Source organism: Bos indicus, chromosome 4 (genome assembly GCF_029378745.1).
Source record: "Bos indicus isolate NIAB-ARS_2022 breed Sahiwal x Tharparkar chromosome 4, NIAB-ARS_B.indTharparkar_mat_pri_1.0, whole genome shotgun sequence".
Lineage (NCBI taxonomy): Eukaryota > Metazoa > Chordata > Mammalia > Artiodactyla > Bovidae > Bos > Bos indicus.
In genome coordinates, this window is record NC_091763.1 from 97,329,551 (window position 1) to 97,343,587 (window position 14,037).

Here is a 14,037-nt window from a genome sequence, read left to right on the forward strand (position 1 = left end):
CTTCTTTACCCAAAATGGGGGGACCCAGGAAGTCATGTAAATTTGTGCTTTTAGTTTTCATATCTCCCAAGCAGAGGAAGAGTGAAAGCTGGATTGTCAGCAGTTACTGTCAAAGGGATCTTGGATCATTTTTGGACTCTATTTACAAAAATGCTATGTAGTTTTAGGTTACATTGTTAGAAATAGAGTGCTCTAGTTTATGGGGTATAAAACCCCTTTCTGTTTGGACGGTCATGCTAGGAGTGTGTTGTGGCAGTTGTGAGTACCACGTCTTGAGAGGCAGGGTAGGGAACCTTCTAAGGACCAGACTATCCAGGTTTGAGGCCTGGCTCTGCAACTTAAAAGTTCTGTGCCTCAAACGTACAGCTCTGACTCCTCATATGTAAAAGAGAACAGTGGCGCCTACTTCTCAAGTGGTTGTCTGGAATAAGTTAGTGAACATAAACCACAGAGAGTAATGCAGCAAGTCCTGTGTGTGAGTGCCACTCGTTTTCGAGGGGACCTCAGAAGAAATTAAGAAGGCTGGTGGGCTTCCATGTTGTGGAAGAAATGGATTAAGAAACTGGAGCTGTTGAACGTGAGAAAGTATTAAAGAGTCCTTTACTGTTTAAGGAGAGACTTCATGAAAGAGGGAATAGACTTCTGTTACTGAAAAAGGAAGAATCACTAGGATCAGTGGGTAAAGAATCTGCCTGCAATGCAGGAGACCTGGCGTCTATCCCTGAGTTGGGAAGGTTCCCTGAAGAAGGAAATGGCAACCCATTCTAGTATTTTTTCCTGGAGAATCCCATGGACAGAGGAGCCTGGCGGGCTACAGTCCATGGGGTTGCAGAGTCCAACGCAACTGCACAAATAACACTTTGACTTTTTTCTCCCCCAGCATCAAGGGGTAGAAATTACAAAGGGGAGGATTTTATTTTAATGAAAGACCTTGTAAGAAGTAGAGCAGTTCAGAATCGCAGGGAGTGGGTTTGTGAGCGAGTGATTTTTTCTTCACCCAGAGGCTTATCAGGCCAAGGAGAGGTTCCTGACCTGGCTGGCAGGGTGAGCTCAATCACAAGCCTTCTCTTCCATCCTGCTCTCAGTTCAGGTCAAGTGACCCACTTCGGTAGGATAATCCCACACTGAAATCCGCTGGGTTTCAGTAGCATGTGTGGGGACTCTCTCCCTAGAATTAGTTTGCTCTTATGGTCTATCATTCATTCATTTTACAGATATTTATTGTGTGAGGTGTTGTATTTCTGGCCTCATTTTGTTGAAAACAGGTTGGAAATGAATCTTTGTTGATGGTCAACTATTGCTCGACACCATGCAGTCCCTGGAGGAACCCAATCAATTAGGTTTCATTTTTGTTGAGGGATAGTTCTGCTTGGGAAGGTTATGTTTCTGAGATTCTTGTGAGCAAAGTATGGGTGCCCTTTGTTTTAGACTCTCAAGGATGTTTGTTTGACTTGTTTAGAAGATAGAGATAATCTTTCCCTCCAGAGCAAATGGCAGGCACATTTACTGTCTAGTGTGAAAAATTCAGAGTTCTCTTCAGTGACTCAGCAGGCATCCATTTGGGCCCATCTTCCCACTGCCCATGGGACTCCGGGGCAAGGGATCTGCTACAAACATGCTGATGCTCTTGCTACTTGCTGTGCTATGACTAATGAAGTCTCAGACTCTTCACAGTTTTTGACGTTAAGGAGGAGTAAAGTGAAAGGGAGGTCAGACCTCATTCCCAGAGCCTAATGATCCAGTATTTGGGGGTGAGGAAATTTGAACCTTTGTCTCTAAAGGATGCCCTTTCTATGACATTGTGGAAAACTGCCATTGCCTTTAATGCCGTTACTACTACTACAACAATGGCAGCCACCAACCTTTTTTATGGAGTGCTAGTGATATGCCACAGAGAAGGCAATGGCACCCCACTCCAGTACTCTTGCCTGGAAAATCCCATGGACGTAGGAGCCTGGTAGGCTGCAGTCCATGGGGTCGCTGAGGGTCGGACATGACTGAGCGACTTCACTTTCACTTTTCACTTTCATGCACTGGAGAAGGAAATGGCAACCCACTCCAGTGTTCTTGCCTGGAGAATCCCAGGGACGGGGGAGCCTGGTGGGCTGCTGTCTATGGGGTCGCACAGAGTCGGACACGACTGAAGTGACTTAGCAGCAGCAGCAGAGATATGCCAGGCCTTGTTTAATTTTATCCAATTCTCACCTGCAACCCTATAAGGAAGGTATACTTACTATCTCCATTTTATAGGTGGGCAAAAGGAGATACTGTGACCGAGGTCATGTGGGAAGCAGCGGTGGATTCCAACCCAAGCAGTTTGATTCCAGAGTAGCCCGCAAATCTGTAAGAGATAGGAGCGTGATCTGGAAACAGACTGATGTGGGTTTTGAATTCCTGTACTACCCCTTAGGCTTCCTAGGTGGCGCAGTGGTGAAGAATCCACTTGCCATTGCAAGAGAGGCAAGAGGCTCGGGTGTGATCCCTGGGTCAGGAAGATGCTTTGGAGTACAAGATGCAACCCACTCCTGTATTCTTACCTGGGAAATTCCATGGAGAGAGGAGTCTGAAATTCCATGGGCTACAGTCCATGGGGTTGCAAAGAGTCAGACACGAGTGAGCCAGTGAGCATACACACACACCCTAGCCCTTACCCTCATTGTGTGAGATGGGGCAAATTTACTGTTTTAAATTTCAGCTATGGCATCTGTGAAAAGGGAGAGGAAGCATGTTAACAGGACCCAGTCCTGTGGATTGAGCATACTTTCTATAAAATGTGCATTCTTCTAGATATTAGTGGCTATTATTATTGCTGCTTTCCTTTTCTCTAATTAAAAAACAAAGCACTTTAAGGACTTCTGTGGCCATCCAGTGGTTAAGACTCTGCACGTCCAATCCAGGCGATGTGGGTTCAATGCCTGGTTGGGGAAGTAAGATTCCACATGCTTCAAGATCAAAAAACATAAAACAGAAGCAGTATTGTAACAGTCAATAAAGACTTTAAAAATGGTGCACATAAAGAAACCCCAAAGCACAAACAAAACTTGAATGGTTTTGTCCTCTCAGAATGCTCTTATGCAAGAAATTTTTGACTAAAGGTGAATGCCATTCAGCCCAGTTTACATCTAGAGGATGAATTTCAGATGTGGGGGCAAAACATGGCACAGGCTATTTCCTTATACAGATATTTTCTCTGAAAATGAACATTGGAACCGAAACCCGCTTAGAGACCCAGTTTGCTCTCCTCTTCATTTCAGTAACCCTTTCGGTTTTCTGAATCGTTCCTGATGTGTGGTGATGTGTTACAGTGATAGCTGATGCCCAAGATAGCTGATGCTCAGCCCCGACATTTCCTTGGTGGTAGTTGTACTAGTAAATGTGAATAATGTCAAATGCTTGGCATGTTTCCTTCTGCAGATGGTGGGGAGGAAATCCTGCAAAGCCTTATAAAGATGGCAGACTGTAGTTTTGAAAAAAGTCTGTGGCCGTTTGCTGTGAAAAGGGGGAACTAATAGTTAAATATCTAGGAACTCTTCCCTTTGGGACAGTTGATAAATTGAGGGCATTTTCTGATTGTGCTTTACTCTAGATTAACAGCCTGGAAGGTTTCAGATTTAAAGAGCAAAGTTATGTATCATACAAACAACATGATGACATGCTCAGCCACCCTGTACCCAAATATTGCAAGTCGTGTTGGTTGCTCTAGCTTTAAAACCAACCCCCCCCTCCCCACCCCCAACCCCAAGGTCTCTACTCTGATGTACTTAATTAGCTAAATGCTTCTGTGCTGTTTTCTTCCTGGAAGTAGGCTTCGAGATAGTCTGGTGTAGGCTTACCAGTTGACAGAGGAGGACACAGGACCTGGCTTGGTAACGGCCTGCCTGCACGTCTTGGGCTCCCAATGTGTTGCCTTGGGTGTATCCTGTACCGCTCCCCATCCAAGCGTCGCCTTTCCCTTCATTCCATTTCTGTTCCTCCTGTCCCCCCTTTCATGCTGGACATCATCTCTTGACATCCCTTAACACATTTACAAAATTCTTTTTAGAGGTTAGATTAGTATCAGACTGGCCTGCTGAATCTCCCTCTAAGTTGGAAGATAACGTTTTATATATTGTGTGACTCATGAATTAAGATCTTTTGCTCTAAATGACAGTTTGGAAAAGACCGTTTTACAGTAGTTTGCTTACACAAATCTGGAAGGGAATATGTGATTAATTTGCTGACAGACCATCTCCGAAAGCAGTTCTAATGATGGACTTTATAATTGATTGCATCCATCACAGAGAGCCTAAACTACCCCCTCCCTAAATTAAAAAAGATAAATGAAATAAAGTATGCTGAATGTATAAGCTGACAAATCTGAGGGAATTTAATGGAGCGAAATTACGGCAGCCAACAGATAAGAGAAAAAGATTTCTTTGTTACTGATTATAATACTAAATTAAAAAAAAATTACTCAAGAAGGATAATAGAGGAAACAAAGCTCTGTGGCCCATGTATCAAACTAAGTTATTGAAAGATTTTTAATAAGTGTATCTATCTCATTCACTGCTTATTGTTGATTCATATCAGTCTTGTTAGTGCTGTTGGAAGAATAGTAAATGCAGGGATGGTCTGGTAGTATAGCTGATATTATTGCTGTTGTAATGGATTTTTAGAATTACCATGACCTTATTTCTGGGTCGCTGGGGGCTCTGTACCAAATTCAGGCCATTTGAATGAACTGTTTGGAAGGCAGTTCCTCAGTGTAGAAGCAGTTTTACAGTAAGTATGCTTTTGGCTCTGTTATAAAAGACCAAGTGAAGGTGACATCAAGGAGTTCTGGGGCGAGGCTGCTGTGGGTTGGCCGCTTCAGTGGCCCGATGATGTGATGGCAGTAGCATGGTGTTCCTCTTGGCTTTTCCTCCCAGGATTATCACATGGCTAATGTCTGAATATCTGAGCTTTGTATAACGATACCCAGTGTTGGGAAGAGGAACCTGCTTCCTGTTAATCTGCTTGGAAGGAAACTACTCCTCGAAGTCCTTAGGTCTCATTGGTCAGACTTGTCACTGGTAAGGAACATGCACGTACTAGGGTTCATTCAAACAAATCGAGACGTGCCCCGGCTCTTACAGAGTTCACGTTGCCTGTTTCCTGATCATGCCCGGGGGAAAAGTGACGGGGAAGATTCCTTATCTAGAAAACATATAAATCCACTTACTAGGCTACTGGAATTTACCATGCAAATGTTTGATGTTTTCCCTTAGTAGCTTGTTTCATTTCCTAGGTGCATGTGCTCTCACTGACTTAACTCTACTTGTTTCTACTTTCAGCTTTTAAGTTTGACTCAGCCTGATACATTCTGTCTTGAACAGGACCCTGTCTACCAGTGATGACCTTGAAGACAGAGAAAACGAGAAGGGGCGCCTCGAAGAAGCCTATGAGAGGTGTGACCGTGACCTGGATGAACTCATCGTACAGCACTACACAGAACTGACGACGGCCATCCGCACATACCAGAGCATCACAGAGCGCATCACCAACTCCCGAAACAAAATAAAGCAGGTACGGCTCCATCCCTCTGATGGCCACGACTAGTGCATCTTCCATTGGTCCAGGTGTTGCAGTGGGGTTAATGACCTTAACAAGTGATTCAGGTTTTTTTTTAGCCCAGGCTGCAGAGGATCACAGAGGGCAGCTGGCCTTGCTTCTTGTCTCCCCTAAATCTGACCCTTGGCTTCTGCCATGATTTTTGAGAAAGCCTGAAAAGGGAGCTGTTCTAAGACACTAGGGCCTTTTACTGTTGGAAGCTCTCGTTTTAATGTATCAGATATAGTTACACGTTGTGTGTATTGCTGTAGCAGTCGAAAATGTAAAAAACATTTGGTTTTGAGTGTGTTGCCCCATTTGAAGTCGGTTGTGATTTTCTCCTCAGTCATTGTACCTAGTTTTTGAGAAAATCTAACTCACAAATTATTTAAATATATAATAAAGTATTTATGAATACTGAAATTCTTGAGTATTTTTCAGTAGTGACAAGCATGTATTTTCATTTTGTAGTTGTCTTCCATATTTTGGAGCTGTTTTTCTTTCGCTTTTCTTTCTCACTTCTCTCTTCCTCTCCTTCCTCCTTTACTCTGTCCATCCTTCCCTACTCCCCATCCCGCCCCCCCTTCTCTTCTGTGATTGGTCTTTGAAAATCTTTTGGTTCCCATGTACCACATCTTTGCTTCCTAAAGAATAAAGTGGGTTCATAAGGAGTATTTTTATATTTGGCCAAAGGATGAATTGATCAAATAAAGGTTGTGTACTGTCACATCATAGTTACATGGTTCTTGGCTATGTATTTCAAGGGTCACTTCTTTAATACCTTGTATGACAGCTCTCTGATAAATAACAATTGCTACCACTTACTGAGCACTGATTCTTTGCCCGGCAGAATTATGTCTGTTCCTCAGTTCTCAAATTTAGGGTCTGAACTCTGGTCTTCTTGCTCTGAGGTCCTTGAATTCTGGTTTTCAGACATCTTTTAAGCAGTACCCTTCCCTGCTCCGCCCACTCCCCCAGTTCTTCGCAAATGAGATTTTGCAGAATCTCAGCATCCCAGTCGCCTCTTGTTTGGTATTGGGGTGAGAGACGCGGAGCCTGATGCTGGGTCCCATCCTTAGCACTCAGCTGCTGACTCCCAAGCAGCTCTGTGGCCAGAGGGCTGCGTGAACCGTGTGAAGATTAGCGCTGCCCTGTGCAATTTTATTGGTTCGAGAATTCTCTGGATGTACCTGCCCAGGATGGCTGTGCTTCCGATCTTCTCACATGTTTTCTTTCCTGCCTTCTAGACCTTATATTATGATGTGTAAGCAGGTATCGAAATGATTCTTCTCAGAATGCTGTTATATATGAGTTTCAGCCTTGAGTCCAGTTCCGCAATCAGTAGGCTCTTAACATTTTTTGAAGCAATATGCTGACCTCTCTACATTTTAAAATTAACTGGGCATTTTCAAGAGGAATACTGTAATTCTTAGCTTTGACAAGTGGCGAGTTCATCCCATGGATTTATCTGTGCAACTAGGTAAAGCTATAGATCAGTCGCCCTAGATTTAAAGCGAACTGTAGTCTATTTTGACCCAGTATACTGAGCTCAAGCGGGGTCAGAGAGTGAATGTATAGAGCTGCCGGCCTGCCGGCTTTGCCTCTGGTAATCACAGTAAGGGTGAAGGACCTCTTGGTATTGGTGTTTTACGATTAGTCTGCTTGACTGGAGGGACTTTGTCCTGATCATCAGTGAGGCACTGCAGTGGCTTCTGGCTTGGCTTCTGGCTTGACTTCTATCTTTCTGAGTTGATAGCATCTCTGCCCAAAGAGTGTTTGCTGATACTGAGAAAGAGAGGCTCAGTTTGATGATTTCACACTTGTTTTAGTAGCCACAGTCTTTTTTACCATCCTCATTTTTAAGTAGGCTGGAGTTTAGAGCAAAAGGAAACAACAAAAATTTTTGTGTTTATTGTATTAGATAGTTGTCAAGTAAATGTCACATAACTCTGTGTTATGAGTTAGCTTCAATGTGGGGAAGAGAAAGAAAGGACTAAAATCTCTATCTAAGAAAGCCTTTAGTGATACATGGGAGAAGAAAGATTTTGGGGAAAAATGATAGGGAATTTGTTTTCATTGTATAATTGGACAATTTTGTACTGTGAAAGTCCATTCCTTATCACCAAGGAAACACTGATGTTTCCTCATTAATCTTTGCCCATCATTTTTGGCTTTTAATTGCACTTTAGATTATGTACAAAATAAAGGTATGTATATTTCTAAAGTAGAAATGGGGATGATTCAGTTCTCATTGGATTATATTATTTCAGAGCCAAGCAACATGTTGAGAACGTGTGAATATGAGTTGAAATTTTCTTTCTGTTCTCTGCCAAAAGAATGGGATGAAGATTCACTTAGTAAATATTTGTTGAGTGCCAGCTATGTGCTGGTGGTGTTTTAGATACTGAAATCTGTTTTAGATTTCCATATAATGGACAATATCAATCTTTGTACAATCATGGACCTTACATGCTAGTGGGAAGACACAGGAAAACAGATGCTATTTAGCATCATTGATTTAGTCTCTGTATATTAAGTATCTGGTTTGTGCTGAGCATTGCTGTGGGTCCTGGGATATATAAGTGAGTAAAACAGACAAAAATTCCTGTCCTCGTGGAGTTTACCTTCTAGTCAAAGAAGGCAGGCTATAAATGAGTAAGAAAGTATAGCAGATGGTAAAGAAGTGCTTTGCTTAAAAAGAAAAAGAACAGGGCATTGCTCTTTTGAATAGAATGGTCAGGGAGGGCTTCACTGAGGTTATATTCAAGCCAGCACCAGAACAAGGTGAGGGAGAGCCTGGAAAAGAATCGCCAGGAAGAGGGGATATCAGGTACAGAAAGATCCTGAAGCAAGAACATGATTGAAATTTGGGGGAGCAGCAAGATTGGAGCTGGAGCACAGTGGAAAGGAGACGGGGGGAGTGGGAGGGAGAGGAGACGGCTGAAGGTTGGGGTGTCTCAGAGTGGGTCAGGTCACGTGAGGTCTCGATCATTGTAAAGGTTTGCATATGAACTCTTGAGTGTGATGGGAAATCATTTTAAGGTTTTGAGCACAAGAATGGCAAGCTGTGTCTAACATTTTAAAAGGGCCACTCTAGCTGCTCTGAGAATAGATTTTATAGGGGGCCAGGGAAGATGAAGATGTCCACATTCATGCTTTGTTACCTTTTAAAGCTTGAGAACATGGAACCGTTTACACTGTTTACAGCTTGGTATTTCACGTATGGATTTGTGTTGGTAGAATCTCTGTCCTTGAGGATATATGAGTTGACAGATGGATTTGATTCTTTCCAGATGCCCCAAACTTCTTTATATCAGTCAAGCCCATTTGGAGTTTTTTCAGGATTAAATGTGTAAATGAAATGCCATGTATGATCAGATCAGTTATGTGGATAAGTAAAATAGTTGGGCTGTCTTCTTACCATTGTATATATTATTATTGAGTACAAATGAGATGTTACTACATTAGAAAGCTTCAGAATCTATCGGATCTATCAGTGTCTCTTATAATGACTGTTATAGCAACACCAAGAATAGATGAATATGAATGGATATGAGTTGGGACTTGGGCTGTGTGGGTAGGGATTGTTGGTAGTAGTTGAATTTGAGTGTTTCTCCCATCCTGTACTAAGTAGATGAGAAGACACCAGATTTCTTTAAAGATGCTAAGTACTCATCTAATGCTTATGGAAGCAGGTAGGCTGAAGCTGGGAAAGATTGAAGGTGGGAGGAGAAGGGGACGACAAGATGATATGGTTGGATGGCATCACCGACTCAATGGAAATGAGTTTGAGTAAACTCTGGGAGTTGGTGATGGCAGGGAGGCCTGGCGTGCTGCAGTCCATGGGGTCACAAAGAGTCGGACATGACTGAGTGACAAACTGACTGAGGCTGAAGGGAAAACACAGAAAATTGCCTCTGTTGTGATGTGTGCGCAAACTCTTTACATTTTGCCCCAATTTTGGCTATTCTGTTGGTGCTGAACCAAGCTGTTAAATCATTTTTCTTGCCTGTAATTGGAAATAACCATATGTGAATATTAAAGTGAAGTTGTTAGGGCTTAATCACTGAGTAATGTAACATTCATTATTTAACATTTACATAAAATAATTTTGTGACTTTTTATATGAAAGTATACATTGAATGGTGGAATTAGAGCAAAGCATAACCTTAGTTAATATAAAAAAGAAAGTCACAGGAGAATAAGATGATTTTGGTAGGAAGTTATTTTAAGCCCAGATGTAAGATAGAAAACCCTAGCTGCTCGTATGAGAAAGGGAAAAAATCTAGAAATGTGGGCAAGAATGAGATAGCATCATTGAAAATCTAGGCAGTAGTCTGGGTCATGAATGTGGTCACAGGAACTACAAGGGAACCTTTTCATTAAGTTTAACTGTATCTCTCTTTGTGTTCTGTATCCAGACTCAGCAACTCAGAAGGATGGTGTTGCCTTTAGAAAGGGTTGAGTGGAGCCTCTCAGAACTTAAGTCCTTAAATTGGAAGCTGAAAAAACTAGGGCAAAAAGCATGGAAAGTAAGTTTGAGTGTACTTTAAAAAAGATCTTTAGTTCCAAAGGGCTTTTAAGCAGAGCAGTAAGTAGTGTTTCTGAAACTCATTCTTTTGAGATACTATCTATAAGACTGTGGAAGAAGTGGGTTGGACACAAGTAAGGAGGATTCCCATAAAAATTCTTGTATATAGGTTTGTTTTTACTACAAAAAAGAGAAAATGTGATACTTTTAGAAATAAGAATAGTGTTGATTGCAAGATTTCCATTTACCTAGCAAAAAATTCTAGCAAAGGGAATTGCTAGAATTCCCTTGTTTGTAGGGAATTTTGCAGGGTATGTCTGGTCTACAGAATCAGTGAGGTGCTTGCACATTTGTTGGACTTTATTACAGATAATGCAATGCGTACACTCAAAGGCCTTCCCCTCCTCGCCTTATCTTATACTTAATCCAAGTTCAATGCTTTTCTGGTTTTAAGACTTTAAAGTTAAGGCCCCCCCTGTCACCTCCCCCATGTCTCCATCAGCATCCTGCTCTGTCAGATGCTCCCACCATGTTGTTCAGAGGCCCCGGTTTGTTTCCTCCTCTCTTGATCTTTCCCAAGGCAGGGCTGCAAAATCTTGAGATACATATATATATATATTTTTTCTGCTTTCTGTATCTCACATATCTATTCACAATGACCTGTTGGGCCCTGTGTTCTTTATTTTCTCTTTTTCTAGTAGTCTCTAATTAAAGTGACTTAGTTCTTAACCATTTATTGAAACTGAAATTCCTGCTAATGAAATTCATTCATTTCTATTCAGCAGGTAATTTGGAGCAACTATAACCTTACTAAAATTCTAAGGAAGCAGAGGAAACTTGTGTTTGAGGAAGAGTTTCTTTACTTGGGTTTTGATGTCACGATTTCAAAAGCTTGACTCTTCATGGATTTATTTAAGGAAGAAACAGAGTAACAGAATTTTTGAATCTTGGCTATCTTGATAAATCAGAATGGAATTAAAATGCTGTCACCACATTTCTAAAAGAACAGGCATTTGAGAAATAAAGGCTTAGGTGGAATATGGTATCTTTCTTACATTTAAAAGATGCCATTCTTACATTTAAAAGGTGCCATTATTCACTGCTGGATATAGCCTTGTTTCTCCCGTCCCTATTTCAAAAATTTTATCTATTGAGCTAGAGTTTGCATACAGTAAAGTGCATTATTTTTAGAGTACAGTTCAATGAGTTTTGCCAAACGTATATATCCTTGAATGTATTTCCATTGTCTCAGAGAGTTCTCTTCTGCTTCTTTACAGGCGATAACCCCCCCCCCCCACCTCATCCTGCGTCAAATACTGATTTGAAATCTATTTGCATATATTTTTGTTTCTTCTGGAACGTCAGAATATACACTCTTGCGTCTGGCTTCCTTTGCTCAGCCTTAATGTTGAAATTCATGTTTCTTCCCTTTTATTGCTGACTGGTATTCCCCCCATCACCCCAAGTTTTAAAAGAACATTTCTTGATAACTGTGACTTTCTGATCAAAAAGCTGAAGCCTCAGGGCAATTTAGTTTTAAAAGTTCTTGTAGCTTCTTATGTCTGCATCTTTGGCTAAATTCAACTTAGGGAATCATTTTGGTGATGTTCATTTTCCACACAGCCTGATGCCATCTCTCCTGTCCCCAAACCCAGCCACACATCCTACCTTCCTTTTTATTTTTCCTCCATTTAGTAAGCAAAAATGAGGAGTGAGCAGATTACATTGTATATATCCTGTATGAAATGCCATAATGGTCTTTTTCCAATCAGAAAGGAGTTTGCCAAGCTTTACTGACAACACTGTAAGTTTATCTCTCACTCTCTTGATCAAGAGCCTAGTTGGGTGTTGTATGACATAAAATTTATTTTTAACTGTTGCCATAGTAACCATTACACACAGAGGAAAAAGCTGAGACGTATAGAACCAAGGTGATATGAGTAGAATATCGGAAATTAGATTTTGATAGATTTCAACTAAGATTTAAAATAGAATGGATTTAATAGCTAGAGTTCTTAACCCAGGGACCAAGAACTCCTAGAGGGATCTACGAATGGCCTTGAGAAATGTGTTTTAAAAAGTCAAATAAAATCACAAATACTGATTAAAAACCAGCTTTTCCCTACCTCATCCTACCATAAAACTAATTTCATACTTCAGTATGAAATTTCTTTCATTTTTTCCCCCAGATATTTGTATTTCTATATTTCTAAGTAGTAAGCTTATACTACTTTTCTGGATTTTTCTATTTTAGACATTATATGTGTTAGTTGCTCAGTCATGTGCAACTCTTTGGGGTCCCACGGCCTGTAGCCCACCAGCCTCATCTGTCCGTGGAATTCTTCTGCCAAGAATAGCAGAGCGGGTAGCCATTTCTTTCTCTAAGACATTGTATATGAGGTTCCAGTTATGGTTCCCCCCCTCACTTTAGTTCACCCATCTCACCTCATCTTCCCTCATCCTTTCTGTATAGTTGTATCCTAGTTTTTGGTTAAATAACTGGTGCTTATTTTATTCAGTTCAGTTCAGTTGCTCAGTTCTGTCTGACTCTTTGCGACCCCACGAACTGCAGCACGCCGGGCCTCCCTGTCCATCACCAACTCCCGGAATCTACCCAAACTCATGTCCATTGAGTTGATGATGCCATCCAACCATCTCATCCTCTGTCAGCCCTTCTCCTCCTGCCCTCGATCTTTCTTAGCATCAGGGTCTTTTCAAATGAGTCAGCTCTTTGCATCAGGTGGCCAAAGTATTGGAGTTTCAGCTTCAACCTCAGTCCTTCCAATGAACACCCAGGACTGATCTTCTGTAGGATGGACTGGTTGGCTCTCCTTGCAGTCCAAGGGACTCTCAAGAGTCTTCTCCAACACCACAGTTCAAAAGCATCAATTCTTCGGCGCTCAGCCTTCTTTATAGTCCACCTCTCACATCCATACATAACTACTAAAAAAAACCATAGCTTTGACTAGATGGATCTTTGTGGGCAAAGTAATGTCTCTGCTTTTGAATATGCTATCTAGGTTGGTCATAACTTTCCTTCCAAGGAGTAAGTATCTTTTAGTTTCATGGTTGCAGTCACCATCTGCAGTGATTTTGGAGCCCCCAGAATAAAGTCTGACACTGTTTCCACTGTTTCCCCATCTATTTGCCGTGAAGTGGTGGGACCGGATGCCGTGATCGTAGCTTGTTTTATCTGATGACGTGAATGTGTGAAGCCGTCCAGCATCCAGCATCCTGTTTTGTTTGTGTGGTATCTTTGTTGTTTTCCTTGGAGTCAGTGACTGGGGAATCACTTGTGTTTGTTTTGCGTCAGTGTCCCCCTTTGCTGGATCCTGTGTATGTTCTCGTTTTCCTCTGAATTGATGGAGTGTGTCCTTCAGTAGTTGGTGAGATACAGCACAAATGAGGTCTGTCCTTTTGAGAGCTTGCATGTCTGAAAGTGTCTTTATTTTTTTCTTCACACTTGATTGAAAGTTTTTCTGGGAAAGACTTCTTAAGATTTTGAAGAAATATTATTCCTTTGTCTTGTGGCTTTTAACGTTCCTATTGAGATATGTTCTGATTTACAATCCTTTGTGTGGGTTTTTTATTTTTTCTTCCTTTGAAAGCTTTTAGAACTGTATCTTTGTGTTCTTACAAGTCAGGATAAGGTGCCCTGGCTTTGGTCTTTTTTCATTCCATTGTCTTGAACACTTGGCATGCCTTTGCAGTTGGAAAATTCGTATCTTTTGCTCTGGAACATTTTATCTTTTTTTTTTTTCTCCCCTCTCATTTTTCTTCCCCTGGTATCCTTATTTGGACCTGTTGGAGCAATCACACAATTTTCTTTTCTCATCTATTTTCCTTCCTTTGTTTTTCTGTGTCTTACTCTTTGGAGATTTCAAGAGTCTCTTTTAATGTTTATTGGATTTTTTTTTTCCTATCATACTTATAATTTC

General features: G+C 41.3%; 1 protein-coding gene across 2 annotated transcripts in view; it reads left to right on the forward strand.

The window, feature by feature from the left end:
• Positions 1-14,037, forward strand: part of EXOC4 (exocyst complex component 4) — an 806,466-nt gene that overhangs the window by 17,823 nt on the left and 774,606 nt on the right. For both annotated transcript variants that reach the window (XM_070787321.1, XM_070787322.1), the window contains exon 2: positions 5,355-5,544. In XM_070787321.1, the coding sequence (XP_070643422.1) occupies positions 5,355-5,544 (190 nt within the window). The remainder of the gene's footprint in view (positions 1-5,354; positions 5,545-14,037) is intronic.